The sequence below is a fragment of the Heterodontus francisci genome, chromosome 14 (assembly GCF_036365525.1).
Source record: "Heterodontus francisci isolate sHetFra1 chromosome 14, sHetFra1.hap1, whole genome shotgun sequence".
NCBI lineage: Eukaryota > Metazoa > Chordata > Chondrichthyes > Heterodontiformes > Heterodontidae > Heterodontus > Heterodontus francisci.
The window spans coordinates 54,094,248-54,106,354 of NC_090384.1; the positions used below are offsets into that span (position 1 = coordinate 54,094,248).

The 12,107-nt window shown below is 44.7% G+C and overlaps 1 protein-coding gene across 1 annotated transcript in view; it reads right to left on the reverse strand.

Annotated features, from left to right (window-relative positions):
- The window catches only part of LOC137376907 (otogelin-like), a 392,329-nt gene that overhangs the window by 61,487 nt on the left and 318,735 nt on the right, over positions 1-12,107 (reverse strand). Inside the window, exons 56-57 of the mRNA XM_068045865.1 lie at positions 8,123-8,309; positions 6,342-6,562 (exon numbers count right to left, since the gene is read on the reverse strand). Of these exons, the coding sequence (XP_067901966.1) occupies positions 6,342-6,562; positions 8,123-8,309 (408 nt within the window). The remainder of the gene's footprint in view (positions 1-6,341; positions 6,563-8,122; positions 8,310-12,107) is intronic.

The following is a 12,107-nucleotide window of genomic DNA, read 5'->3' on the forward strand; positions in this document are numbered from 1 at the left end:
CAACACAAATTTGCATTTTCAGAGGCCCTGGCTCCATGTTTACGATCAGACAGTCTAGGAGAGCGAAACCCATTGTCCGACAGGTGTTACAATCTTGTACTCTGCTTTCAAAAGGGTCCTTGATCAGGGTTCCTTGCTGTCATGGTAACCTAGATCCTTGGCTTGTCTCTGGGCAGAATTGCGGTGAGGTCACATGCCTCCTCTGAATCCATTTTACACTGCATTAAAGATCAGAGTTTTAAAACCATAAGCATACTACAAAGTTCAGCGTTCATAACAACAGTAGATGGGTGGATTGGGGTAACGGTGTCCATAAAATGCACCATGACCATATGCGATAAGCTTGATAGTCCACATGGTCTTTTTCTGTCCTTCATTTTCATATGTTCATGTGATTATACAAGTTTTAGAAAAAAAATCTTCTGTGTTGTTTTCCCCAACTAGTCTCCATATGCACAAAAGGGCTGAATTTGGTTAACCCATCCCCAAGAATTGCAAGAAGAGGTCCTCTCGCCTGATCAAGCAAGCTGGATGGAGATCACAGAGGAGGTGAGCAGCTGTGGGGTCACCTCCCAAACATGGATGCAGTGCAGAAAGAGAGACAACATCCTCCTTCGTTCTGCAAAAGTGAGTGCTTCACAGCTCTCTCTTCTTTGGGATTTGCATGTGGCTATGTGGGAGGCAGCGGGACATCAGGAGTGTGGCACCACAAAGGTGCTGGCAAAGGGGGTTAGGCATCACCACATCCTTCCAGATAAGTGGCTGCATCTTGCCCACAGGCCACCTTCTTTCACAGCTCACTTCCATTACTTCCCCTGAGAATGAACATGGCGATGAGCCATGTAGGAATCCCATCAGGGGATATTGGGCTGCCACTAGAGAACTGTACTCTTGCTCTTCCTGCAAAGTCTTACCATCTCCTTTCCGCTTTCAGGACAAGCGGGCCCATAACAACAGGGGGACCTCAAGGACTGGTGATGGAGTTCCAGATATATGGCCTCTCGACGGCTGAGGATGAGGCCCTGGAGTTAGCGGGGACCCAGGGCGGCTGCTCAATAGCAGATGGCGAGACTGGAATCTCCCAGCGAGAGTGAGGATTGTCTTCATTCAATATCCAACACACCTCTGGAGATCCACACCATGCATGGCTGGCATGATAAATCTACAATGCTTAACCCACACATGCTTGTGTCCTCTCATGCAGGTCGGCATCTGCAGGAGGTTCCAACTGAAAGGGGACAGTCGGTCAACCTCTGAAGAGGAGCAGCCAGATGATGCACTGTCACATGACTCTCCTTCTACCAACGCAGGTATGTTCACCTCAATAAGTATGCCTTTGGTCTTAGAATCAGGGTCACAAGCTGATGACAGCACCACACACACGACCGAGCAGCTGGCTGAGGTTGAGATAGCTGAGGCCACTGACAGTCGGAGGGCTATGGGTGGGCAGGCCAATGTTGAGTCCCAGGCTCATGACGAGCCTCTGGTGTCAACAGAAAGGGCATGCTGGAGTTGCAGAGAGAGGTAAGGCAACATCTGCTGGAAATGCCAGAGGCCATGTGCAGCCATGAGCAAACGATGGAGGCGTCCATCCATATCATGAGTGCTGCCATGTCTCAGGCATGTGAGCACATGGCTTCCTTCATCGAGAGGGTGGCAACCCTCATGCAGAACCAGATCCTAACAGTGGCGCAGTGGTTAGCACCGCAGCCTCACAGCTCCAGCGACCCGGGTTCAATTCTGGGTACTGCCTGTGTGGAGTTTGCAAGTTCTCCCTGTGTCTGCGTGGGTTTCCTCCGGGTGCTCCAGTTTCCTCCCACATGCCAAAAGACTTGCAGGTTGATAGGTAAATTGGCCATTATAAATTGTCCCTAGTATAGGTAGGTGGTAGGGAAATATAGGGACAGGTGGGGATGTGGTATGAATATGGAATGTGTAGTATTAGTATAAATGGGTGGTTGATGGTCGGCACAGACTCGGTGGGCCGAAGGGCCTGTTTCAGTGCTGTATCTCTAAACTAAACTAAATGGGCGCACACCTGCACACTGTCGCCTTGGCCATGAGCTCAACACAGCAAAGGCAAGGGGAGAGAAGGACCAGGTGCCTGGAGTCTTCTCCAGCTCCTCAACCTTCTCTGATCAGCAGGGTGGTTCAAGTGAACCTTGAAAGGGAGAAGCAGAGGCTGACTTCCATAGCCAGGGTCTCCCCTCAGGGGGCTGTGTGCGTGGACAGTGGGTCCTCAGCTACTCCACCAGTGAGCCCAGTCCAATAGCTGCAACAACTGAGGAGAGTCTTGCACCTGTGCAGGAAACCTTCAGGCACCTGGGGCCCTCCAGGCCTCATGCAGCCAGAGGACGGCCACTAAAGTCATCCCAGGCCAAGGGGCAACCTGATCAGCAGCCTGCCTCCAGCCCAGCTGCTATTGCAGGGGTCACACCTTATAGAAGCACATAAAAACGTATAAGGAAAACCACCTGGACACACTTGGGGATTTCATGGATGTCTGACATTTGCCATTGTTTTGTGTTACAAAATTTTGTCATTATTGCTGTTCACATCCATGGAAAATGCCTATTCTTTTATGCCTTAATTTTGAGATGCTGACTTCACCCTTCTCCCTTATTGGGCAGCCAGTGCAGGCACAGTCCTGCTTTGGTAAGTGTCTCAGATGTGCCAGAGGGTGTGGTTAAGCTGGGCACTAGGCATGGGACACAGGAGGCAACAGACTGAATGCTTTGAGGTAAGTCTTTATTGAGTTCACTCTGAGGTGCCATCATGGTGCCTGGAAGTGGGTAAGTATGAGATTGTCTCTTGCTTCCTGGCCCATTACTCAATGTGCCTGGCCTCCCGTGCAAGGGGGTCAATATCCAGTGCTGCCTGCTCATTCGCCTCCTCTGTGCCACTCCTCAACCAACAAGGAGGACAATCAATCATGTCCTTTTCATGCAAGGCTCCCCCCTATGTAGAGCTAGATTGTGCAGAGCACAGCAGACCACCACAATATGGAAGACACTCGCTGGGGTATGCTGCAGGGCTCCACGAGATCAATCCAGGCACCGGAATCTCATCTTCAGGAGCCCAATGGTCTGCTCGATGGTCACAGAGAGATACAGCACTGAAACAAGCCCTTCGGCCCAACGAGTCTGTGCCAACCAACAACCACCCATTTATACTAATCCTACATTAATCCCATATTCCCTACCACATCCCCACCATTCTCCTACCACCTACCTACACTAGGGGCAATTTACTTATCAACCTGCAAGTCTTTGGCTGTGGGAGGAAACCGGAGCACCTGGCAGAAACCCACGTGGTCACAGGGAGAACTTGCAAACTCCGTACAGGCAGTACCCAGAACCGAACCCGGGTCGCTGGAGCTGTGAGGCTGCAGTGCTAACCACTGCGCCACTGTGGTCACTTGGGTGGAGCCGTGGTAAGTGTCATACCTCTCCCCTGCTGCAATGCGAGGGTTTCACAGACGTGTGTCGCCATGTCTTCAATGGGTAGCCCTTGTCTCCGAAAATCCATTCCTGAAGGCGAGCAGAAGGCGGCCAAAAAAGCTGTGCCACCTGGGACTATCAGAGCATGTAGGCATCATGGCTGCTTCCCAGGAAGCGGGCACACAACTGCAGGAAATGCTTTCGGTGGTCACAGACCAGTTGAACGTTGATGGAATGAAAGCCCTTCCTGTTGATGAAAGGTGGCTGGCTGCTCCGCTGGAGTCTTGTTGGCCACATGCCTACAATCTATCACACTTTGCACCTGGGGGAATCCAGCGATGGCCCTGAACCCGATAGCCTTTTCTGTCTGACTACAGGGGTCAGTCCGGTAATGCGCACACTAGCTGGCCCTCTTAAATATTGCATTGGTCACCTCCTGATGCATCATTGGGCTGCTGCCAAGGGAGACCCCACACATGTCCCTCATGGATCCCTGGAAAGATCCAGACACACAAAAGTTAAGTGCCACCGTGATCTTCAGGGCCACTGGGATAGGGTGAACACCGAATCCCATAGGTTGCAACTCATCCTGCAGCATGGCACATAAGTCGGCGACGGCCTTCCTGGAGAGCCGCAGTGTTCACTGACAATGCTGCTCGGACATTTGGCGGCAGCTGATTTAGTCTTTTACACTGTCTCATGCAGGTAAGCCCTTTTGGCATGACCAGTTTGTTGCTCTCATCGTGGAGCTTCACGGGCAGGTGAAGCTGCATCCTGGCCCTCCCTCCATCAGAGGTGCTGCATCACGTCATGGGGGCCCACAAAGGCAAGGTGTATGAGACCCATATGATCACCATGCCAGGTGATCAGAAGGCCTCCAGAACACTAGCCTTACAGAGAAGAAGTTGCCTTGGCATTTTTGCTACTCCTCTCGGCTTTTGTGCCAATGGCTCTCAGTATCCATCCTTGCTGAGAGCTAACCCTCTCACTCGATAATATGGTCATCCGAGTAGATCACCCAGCAGTATGGCCACTTGTGCAGAACAACCAGCATCAAGCCCACCTGGTACTACCACCCGAGACCAAGCCCATCCATGCAGAGCACATAGCATTGAAGGCTGATACTGGCCTCCACTCCCCCCTCGTCCCTAATCCAGTGCTCGCCATGGTTGCCTTCCCATTGTTGCACTGATGCCCTGTCTCAGTGTCATCACATTTCAACAGGGGTCTGAAGGCACATGAGGGGCTGCCAGTCATCCACTTAATTCCAAGCCCTCCATTGAATCATTATCAATTGTATGCAAATATATTATAAGTATCTGTTCAACAATGAAATTGCACTCCTGTCGTTTTGGGGCGGCATGGCCACCTTGGAGCTTTCCTCCCACTGACTAAATCCGGAACTGATATCATGATGTTGGATTTCCAGGCAGACACATCTGGCGCTGTTCTCTGGACCCCCCATGCCTCCATTACTACTCCAAATAGTCTCAATAAATGTAGCCCAAAGAGTTCCACTTTTATACATAGATGCAGATTCAGTAAACATAGAGGAGTGGTTCCCTGTGCAGACATAATTTAAAACTGGCTCCCTTATACTAACAGCGGAATTGTAGATCCATATTTTCATGGTGCCAGTTCAGTTCACACTATGAAATACAACCAATGGAGAAAGACTGAGTCTCCTTCTATTGGCTGCACTCAAACCATGTCAAATCACCATCAGAGGCTGTCTTTTACAATCTATTTCAGTCTTTGCAAATGAAATCTGGTTCTGATGAATGATCACAGACCTAAAACGTTAACTCTGCTTCTCTCTCCACAAATGCTGCCAGACCTGCTGAGTATTTCCAGCATTTCTTGTTTTTAAATCTGGAGACTAATTAGGCTCCACAAGTTTTCCTCATGTAGGTAAACTGTTGAACTAAAACAGAAAATGCTGGAAACACACATCAGATCAATTGAAAAGGGAAATGTACTCGTGTACACATTTCATGTGTAGATCGTTCAGCAGAAATGAAAATTGGGAGACACATGTCCCCTTATAGGACTGAACAAAATGAACAGAAGTTGGGGAAACATCAGATTAAAATGAAAGTCAGGTATGCTGACTCCCATCATAAAGCTGCAAAATGGTTTTAATTTAAAGCAGCAAAGAGCTGAAAAAGGATAGGACAATATAGAAAAATCAAGTCACAAATCACATTAGAAAAACAAAAGGGTGACAAAACAGCTCAGAATGGAAAGAATAAAGTTGAAGGTAGCTGGGAGCAAGAGCAGGAAAATGAGGAAGATAGCTAAGGTGCAAAATTGCTTAAAACAATATTCGGACCAAAAGGTTGAAGGTTGTCAAGGAGAAAAATGACACACTGCACATGAAGTTAGAATAGGAACGGAAGGGGGGAGTTGAGGTGGCTTGTGAACGGAATCAAGATGTTCAGCTAAATGGTTGCACAGTCTGCATCTGTTAAAGGGTAGCAAATGCAGTTTATTAGTTTGGAAGAAGTGAATGTAAATTTCTGAATCATATGGAAGGACACTTTGAATATGATTTGTGAAGAGGAAAATGAACAGGTATTGCATTTCCTGCATATAGACAGGAAGATGTCCAGGGAAAGCTAGCTGGAGATGGAGATAATGGAAAAGTGAACAAGAGTTTAGAAGGAAAAGTCCTTCCAGAAAGCAGAGACAAAGGAAGGGAAGAAATGCTTAGTGATGGAATGAGAGTGTAGGTGGTGGAAATAATAAATGATGATCTGGCAGATGTAAGGGTGAATCAGATAGAAGGACAAGAGGAATCCTACTATTCATATGAAATGGTGGAGAAGGGGTGAGGATTGACACACTGGAAATTATGTTGTGTATTGTTCTGTGGGATTGTTATAAGTTTTGACTACATACTTGTGCATGGCAGAGGGTAAAAGTCTCACTCTGGAGCATTCTGAAGCATTCAGAGCAGTTGCTTGTAGAACAGTTAACTTCTAAGCGTCGGATCATTTTTGTGCCACTCTCTGTGCTGGCCACTGTCCAGTCTTGAATGAAGGTCACTGGGTCATCATCCTTTTTCAGAACTGTGCCATTTTTCAAGGCTAGGTCATTTATTGGGTTGCCATCGCAGTAGCCTGTGTGAATATGATAAGTATATGTGTTCACACACATACTCAACAAGTTAATGAATAATGCATTGTGTTATCAAACATCAGAAAGGGAATAGTAAGGTAATTTATACCCAGGGTACAGCAGGGATCCTTATCCTTTGTGTATTGAAAAAAATATTGTTGTTAAATTTGATAAATCTGCACGAGATTTCACATAATACCAAAACAGATGTAAACGATTTCTGTTTCAAGATATCACTATTTAATTTAATATATAGCAACTATCTATCTACATAATTGCAGTGGTTGCATTTAAAGCATCCATTGCAATGATGACTCCTGGATATGTCACATTTCAGGGCATCAGACTCTTTAAATATTACACATATATAGGCAAAAAATGATGCCTAACTAAAATTAGGACTTATCTGATAAATCACCAGTCAAATATCTGATTGACTAAATACAAACACCATCAAAAAGATATTCAATTCATTGTTGAATGAGTAAGCAACAGAAAACTGATCAAACTACTCACTTTTAATTTGGAAGCCACCCATCCGGAACTGGCAAAAAGCAGCAAATGCCAATCCCAACATTTATGATGTTCATTTGAGATGCCACCCTGAATTTTTCCCCCCATTGAAAATTTATTGACAAAAGTAACATTTATAGCAAAAAAACCCTACAAAGAAAATGAATCATGCAAAGGCATGTGCAAAAATGTGTCCTATGACCATTAAAGAACAAATTTTACACTCTCCTTACTGTAGCACAACAATGTTTCAGGCATGTATACTCCCATACTCAACTACCCATTCTCTCATGGCATTCAATTTCTTTCAAAAGAATTTTATTTCTGAGTAAAGACCTGCTACCCAACCCGAATCTGACAGGACCCAGTGGCGTGTTGGGTTTGGGTCGGGTCGCACTTCCGGGTCCAGCAGGGTCGGACTGGGCACACTCTATCACCACCTCAGGTAAGTGACTTTAATGTTAATTTACTTTTTGGACTTTAAAGGTGGTTTTGCTACAGTTATTTTAAGCTTGTGCAGGTAAGGAACAAGGTGAAAAACGGAAGGTAAGTGAACTGATGGTCAGGTGAGGTCTGGCGCAGGAAAAAAATGGAAGGACTCAGGCCAGGTCGGCTCGGAGTCGGATGGGGTTCTGTCGGGCTTGGGTCGGATCTCATTTGCAGACCCAAGCAGGCCTTTACTTCTGAGTAGCTTTTAATTCATTACAAACTTCTTAAAATTGAAATAAAAACACTTTGTTTCCACAGTTGCCAGTCGTGGCCACCTGCCGCTGGTCTCCCGCTCCCACCTGCTGGCCAGGACCTGACTGAGTTCAGGCAAGATTGCAGGAGAATTCATGCAAATAAGGGCCGGCCAAGATTAGCTGGGTTTCCGCGTTCCGGTGACCCAGGTGCGCCACTTATTTTACGGCTCACACACTGCACGCACCGCCCTCTTTAAAATTGGACCCATTATATCGCTGCTTGCAATAAAATTTCTTTACTCCTTTTATGTAAAACATCTTACAAGTGAATTTAAACATGGTGTAAAGTAACCAATGTTTACATACCACACAGCCCCATAGTAGCTAGCTTTTTATTGGGTGTGCCTGTGTCGATTACCATAATCCCTGTACTGTGAAACCACTGTATGTTTATACCAGCTGGAGTCAGGATTGTGTACATGCTCCCAGTATCTATGATTTCAAAATCAAATCTTCGGAATGGAGTGTAGCCAAACCTCGAATTAATGCTCAACTAGAGGAATATAAACAGAGTATTGTTTATGTACAATTCTATGAAAATTAAAATTATGTAATTAAACATTTCTAATATCAAAGTCTATTTTATAATGTAGTTAAATAGTTTGGAAATTACACACACTGATCTGGCTAACAATTGGTTTACAAAACTAAACTGTGCCTTTTTTCCCTAAATTTCTATCTGATAAAGTAATATATGATCAACAGTATTTTTCCAAGGAGCGTGATAATCATTGACAGGTTGATTCCACTAAAATGGGAGCACAGTCTCAGGTTAAGGGAACGATCATTTAGAACTGGGAAAAGGAGAAATTTCTTCACTTGAAGGGTTGTGAATCTTTGGAATTCTCTACCCCAGTGGGTTGTGGATGCTCCATCGTTCAATATATTTAAGGCTGGGACAGACAGATTTTTGGCCTCTCAGGGAATCAAGGGATATGGGAAGTGGGCAGGAAAGTGGAGGCCAAGATCAGTCATGATCATACTAAATGGCGGAGCAGACTTGACAGGCCATATGTCCACTCCTGTTACTATTTCTTATGTTCATATGGTCTTATGACAGACTACGGCAACATTACCTACTGATCTCTTAGTTTTCTTTCTCTTAAAACCCAAACTTTGGGCTGAATTTTGTCATGGAGGCAGAGGCAGGTTCAGAGATGGGGAGGGGTCAGGGAAATTCAGATAACTATGTTAGGACAGCTCCCCGATGCTGTCCCGTCTCCACGAGAGATTTCCAGTGGCGGGCTGTGACGGGAATTGGCAACACGATCCACGGAGATGGGCAGCCAATTAGAACAATTAAAGCCCCACTTAGAGACCATTTTCAGAACCCGCCAGAATTTTTCCGGCATCGGACGGGCAGTTTATTTTTCATTTAAAGCTGTTTCTTTTAAAACCCAAACATTCCTGTCAAAGAAACATGCTGCTGAGCTGCACCCCTCTTGTTTTGGTGCAACTATTTGGATGTGTGCAGAGGTTTTGAGGGATTATTTACCCCTTTGTGCAGGCACATGGCATAACTTTTCCACCCTCTGTATGGAAAATAACCTGATCTCCACTCAGCACCTCATTCACGTAGAGAATCACAGATGGCAAATCATTTTTAAAGGAGGTGCAGGAACAGAGATCTAGGGTTTCATTGGCAGGGCAATTTAATAAAGCTGCTTTTTAAAAAAAAAGCTTTATAAAGGCAAAGAATACAAATGCAATGAAGGTGTGCTAAATCTTTATATGATTTAGACACTGGTTAGGCCTCAGCTAGAGTAATATGCCCAATTCTGGGCAGCACACTTGAGGAATGATTTATTTGCCTTGGAGAGAATGCAGAGACGACTTTCCAGAATTGTACCAATAGTATCAGTTATGTGGAGAGATTAGATAAACTGGGATTATTCTCCTTAAAGCAGAGAAGGTTAAGGGGTGATTTAATAGAGATATTCAAAATTATGAAGGGCTTTAAAAAATTTTTTATTCAGTTCTGGGATGTGGGCGTCGCTAGCTAGGCCAGCATTTATTGTCCATACCTAATTGCCCTCGAGAAGGTGGTGGTGAACTGCCTTCTTGAACTGCTGCAGTCTTTAGGATTTAGGTACACCTACAGTGCTGTTGGGAAGGGAGTTCCAGTTTGATCCAGCGACAGTGAAGGAACAGCGATATAGTTCCAAGTCAGGATGGTGTATTGCATGTGTTACGACCGAGCGCTCCTGTCAAAGCCCCCCAATCAAAATATACGATTCTGATTGTGGTGGGACCAATGCACTGTTAATTCAATCCCGTCACTCCACAGATCGGCTAACACATCATTTAAAACTTTCCAAATTAAAGAAAGACCCAGCCAAATTGTACCATCTATTAACCCCCTGAATGAGGCTAACCAAATTAGGCGTCTTTAAATCAATAAATTAACTCTTTAATTAGAAGAACTAAATTCGTAAACACTGAATATATAAACAACATTTAAAATAGAAAAAATTAGAGTCCTCGCAAATTTACAGTCCAATGTTGTTCAAAGTCCTCACAGGATGTTGCGTTCCTTCTCCAGCAAATTTTAACAATTAACGACTTGCAAACACTTTCAACAGAATCAATCTGACTTTAGAGTTTTTGAGGGATAAAAGATTGTCCCGGTCTAAATTCCCTTTCTTCAATTTAAATTACCAGCGATCTTTGTTTTGACTTGATGTTTTTAGAATTTTGAGAGATAATAATTAAACAGACTAAATTCCTATTCCTTCAGTTTAAATGGGAGAACTCTTTTTTAGGTGTCTGAACACTACAGCTGTCTGTGTCCTCTGTCAGTGTGTTTTGTTAGGACAACTGTCTTCAAGTCAAAGCCAGTTCAAAACTGAATTGTAACAAATGTATCGCTTGCTCCTCGCTCCCAGTGGCTGTTTCTCTGGTAACGAGAATGCGCCCTTTGAATCGCAGTCTTCAAATGGCTGTTTCTACAACAAAAATGCACCTTCCTATAACTCCTGAGGCTTGCTTGTTCTTAAAGCAATACTGTCCCCTTGCAAGCCTTAAAGGCAAACCACATATTCCTGGAAAAAAACTACAAGACCATGACACTTGGAGGGGAACTGTTCCCATGCATCTGTTGTCCTTGTCCTTCTAGGTGGTAGAGTTCAGGGTTTGGAAGGTGTTGTCATAGGAGCCTTGGTGAGTTAGATTTTTAGACTTTAGATTTAGAGATACAGCACTGAAACAGGCCCTTCGGCCCACCAAGTCTGTGCCGACCATTAACCACCCATTTATACTAATCCTACATATTCCCCTACCACATACCTATACTAGGGGCAATTTATAATGGCCAATTTATCTATCAACCTGCAAGTGTTTTGGCTGTGGGAGGAAACCGGAGCACCCGGAGGAAACCCACGCAGACACAGGGAGAACTTGCAAACTCCACACAGGCACTACCCAGAATTGAACCTGGGTCACTGGAGCTGTGAGGCTGCGGTGCTAACCACTGCGCCACTAGTTGCTGCAGTACATCTTGTAGATGGTACACACTGCTGCCACTGTGTGCGATGGTGAAGGGAGTGAATGTTAAAAGTGGTGGATGGAGTGCCAATCAAGGGTGCTGCTTTGTCCTGGATGGTGTTGAGCTTCTTGAGTGTTGTTGGAGCTGCACCCATTCAGGCAAGTGAAGAGTATTCCATTGTGTTACGACCAAGGCAGGAGTAACGCACTGTTAATTCAGTCCCACTACTCCACAGGTCACAGCATATTAGTTAAAGGTTTCCCACCTAGAGGAAATTAGCCAAATAAAACACCGTATTTATTCCCCAGAATAAAGCACATCAAACCAGGTTTCTTTAAACAAAAAATTTAAATTGGTTTATTAATAAATAGTTAAACAATAATGTGATAAATCCAGATGTATAAACAGATTTTATAACTTCTTATTCTTCCTAACCCTCATGCACACACCTACATTCAAAAACCAATGGTTAACTGGTTTTAAAAGATTGATTTAAGTTAGAACTGTTTCGTAGGAATAATAAAATAACTGGGTTGTAACTTCTGTCAGAATATTTCCAGATCAGTGAGGTGTCCCAGAGTAGAAGAGTCAGATGCCACTCAAATTTCCCAGCTGAAATTAATGAACAATCTATGGTGGGTAGGCATTCAAGGCAATTTGTCTGAAGCAGGCATCACACAGATCTTTCAGCAACAGGTTTCAGCAGCAGGTCCATGTAAATTTTAAAGTAGCAGTCCAACAGTAGAAACTTTCTTGAGATTTCAGGAGCTTCCAAAAATATAACAATGCAACAGGACTCACATTTGA